The 2,500-nt window shown below is 32.0% G+C and overlaps 1 protein-coding gene across 1 annotated transcript in view; it reads left to right on the forward strand.

The window, feature by feature from the left end:
- The window catches only part of plod3 (procollagen-lysine, 2-oxoglutarate 5-dioxygenase 3), a 37,354-nt gene that overhangs the window by 25,945 nt on the left and 8,909 nt on the right, over positions 1-2,500 (forward strand). Inside the window, exon 12 of the mRNA XM_079589492.1 lies at positions 1-98. This exon is cut by the window's left edge and continues 28 nt beyond it. Within this exon, the coding sequence (XP_079445618.1) occupies positions 1-98 (98 nt within the window). The remainder of the gene's footprint in view (positions 99-2,500) is intronic.

The raw sequence follows: 2,500 nt of genomic DNA on the forward strand, positions 1-2,500 counted from the left end.
CACGGCAAGCTCTGGTCCAACTTCTGGGGCGCTCTGAGTCCCGAGGGCTTTTACTCGCGCTCCGAGGACTACATCGACATCGTGCAGAGCAAGAGAGTGTGAGTGTCTTTCACCGCGTGTGTGTGTTTATCAGTAGAGCGAGAGTGTTGTTGTCGAGTCAGCTTTATTTCTACAGTACAGACAGAGCAGCTGCAGAGTTATAAACAGGAAAGTTATTATTAATGTTGTAAAATTCATCAAATGTGAAACCATGTCAGATGTAAAGCATCTCTACAAAAGACAATGGAGTCATTATTCAGATCAAGAATTGTCGGTGTTGCACAGTTAATAAATTATTAACAAATTAAATTCAGTTTGATTTAATTTAGTTAATTAACAGTGTCAATGTTGCAAAGTTCAACAATTGTGAAACATTCGATTCAGTTCAATATTGATTCAATTCAGATTAATAACAGAATGATTGATGCAAATTTATCAATTATAAAACAAATTATTTGATTTCAGTTTAATAACAGTGTCAGTATTGCTAAATTAATCCATTATGAACCGGATTCAGTTTAGTTCAATAACAGAATGATGCAAATTTACTCAATTATAAAACAAATCTCTCGGTCTGAGTCCAATGTATAGACTGATAGATATTATACAGCTGCTCATCGGAACGGAGTTAAGTTCCTCTTTTCATAGTGCATCGCATCCAAGCTGACACACACGACACACACGACACACACGTATCAATCTAGTGCTCATGTTTTCACACTCTGAGGTGTTAGCCGTACACCACGAGATGTTTAGCTCAGATAACATTCATTTACCACTTTATTCTGAGACATTGGAGCATGTGTGGTCAGTCTATCGGAAACTTGTAGACTTCGACCCTCTTAACAGCAAAAGATGAATAAAAGAAAAGCATTAAACATACATTTCAAATGATATAAATGATTAATGATAAAACATAAGCAAATGATAAAACATAAGCAAGATATATATATATTTTTTTTTTACCAGATTTGATTTAAATTCAGTTTAATAACAGTGTCAGTACTGCAAAATGAATCAATTAGGAACCGAATTCAATTCAGTTTAATGTTGATTCAGTTCAATAACAGAATGTCCTGTGCAAATTTCATCAATTATGAAACCAATTTTATTTTATTAGTTCAATAACATTGCCAATATTGCAAAGTTCATCATTAAGAAACAAATTCCATTAATTTCAATGGTGATTCAATTCAGTTCAATGTTGCAGAATGCATCAGTTAACAAACAAATTAATTTTAATTTTGTTCAGTTCAATAACAGTGTCAATGTTGCAAAATTAATCAATTATAAAACTGTTTCAGTTATGAATTTGACTCAATTCAGTTCAATAACATTGTGAATGTTGCAAAGTTCATAAATTATGAACCAAATTCAATTCAGCTAAATTTTTAATAACAGAATGAATGATGCAAATTTCAATTATGAAACAAATTTGATTTGAATTGAATCCAGTTCAATAACAGTGTCAGTACTGCAAAATTCATCAATTATGATCCGAATTCAATTTAGTTCAATAACATTGTCAATGTTGCAAAGTTCATCAATTATGAACCAAATTCAATTCAGTTCAATGTTTAATAACAGAATGAATTATGCAAATTTCATAAATTGTGAAACGAATTTGATTCAGTTCAATGTTGATTCAATTCAGTTTAATAACAGAATTAATTGTGCAAATGTAATCAGTTATGAAACAAATTTGATTTGAATTCAGTTCAATAACAGTTTCAGTTCTGCAAAATTCATCAATTATGAACCGAATTCAATTCAGTTCAATGTTTAATAACGTAATTAATTATGCAAATGTCCTCAATTATGAAACTAATTTAATTTCGTTCAATGATGATTTGGTTCAGTTTAATAACAGTCATTGCTGCAAAGTTCATCCATCATGAAACAAACTCAATTTGAGGTGTACAGCAGCTCTACAGAAGACAACGGTGTCATTATTCAGATCAATCCAGTTCAATAACTGTGTCAGTACTGCAAAATTGATCAATTATGAAACAAATTCAATTCAGTTGAATAACCGTGTCAATGTTGCAAAATTAATCAGTTTTAAAACTGATTCAGTTCAATTTGACTCAATTCAGTTCAATAACATTGTGAATGTTGCAAAGTTCATCAATTATGAACCAAATTCAATTCAGTTCAATTTTTAAATTTTTTTCAGAATGAATGATGCAAATTTACTCAATTATAAAACAAATCTCTCGGTCTGAGTCCAATGTATAGACTGATAGATATTATACAGCTGCTCATCGGAACAGAGTTAAGTTCCTCTTTTCATAGTGCATCGCATCCAAGCTGACACACACGACACACACGACACACACGTATCAATCTAGTGCTCATGTTTTCACACTCTGAGGTGTTAGCCGTACACCACGAGATGTTTAGCTCAGATAACATTCATTTACCACTTTATTCTGAGACATTGGAGCATGTGTGGTCAGTC

Source organism: Phoxinus phoxinus (genome assembly GCF_949152265.1).
Source record: "Phoxinus phoxinus genome assembly, chromosome: 18".
Classification (NCBI taxonomy): domain Eukaryota; kingdom Metazoa; phylum Chordata; class Actinopteri; order Cypriniformes; family Leuciscidae; genus Phoxinus; species Phoxinus phoxinus.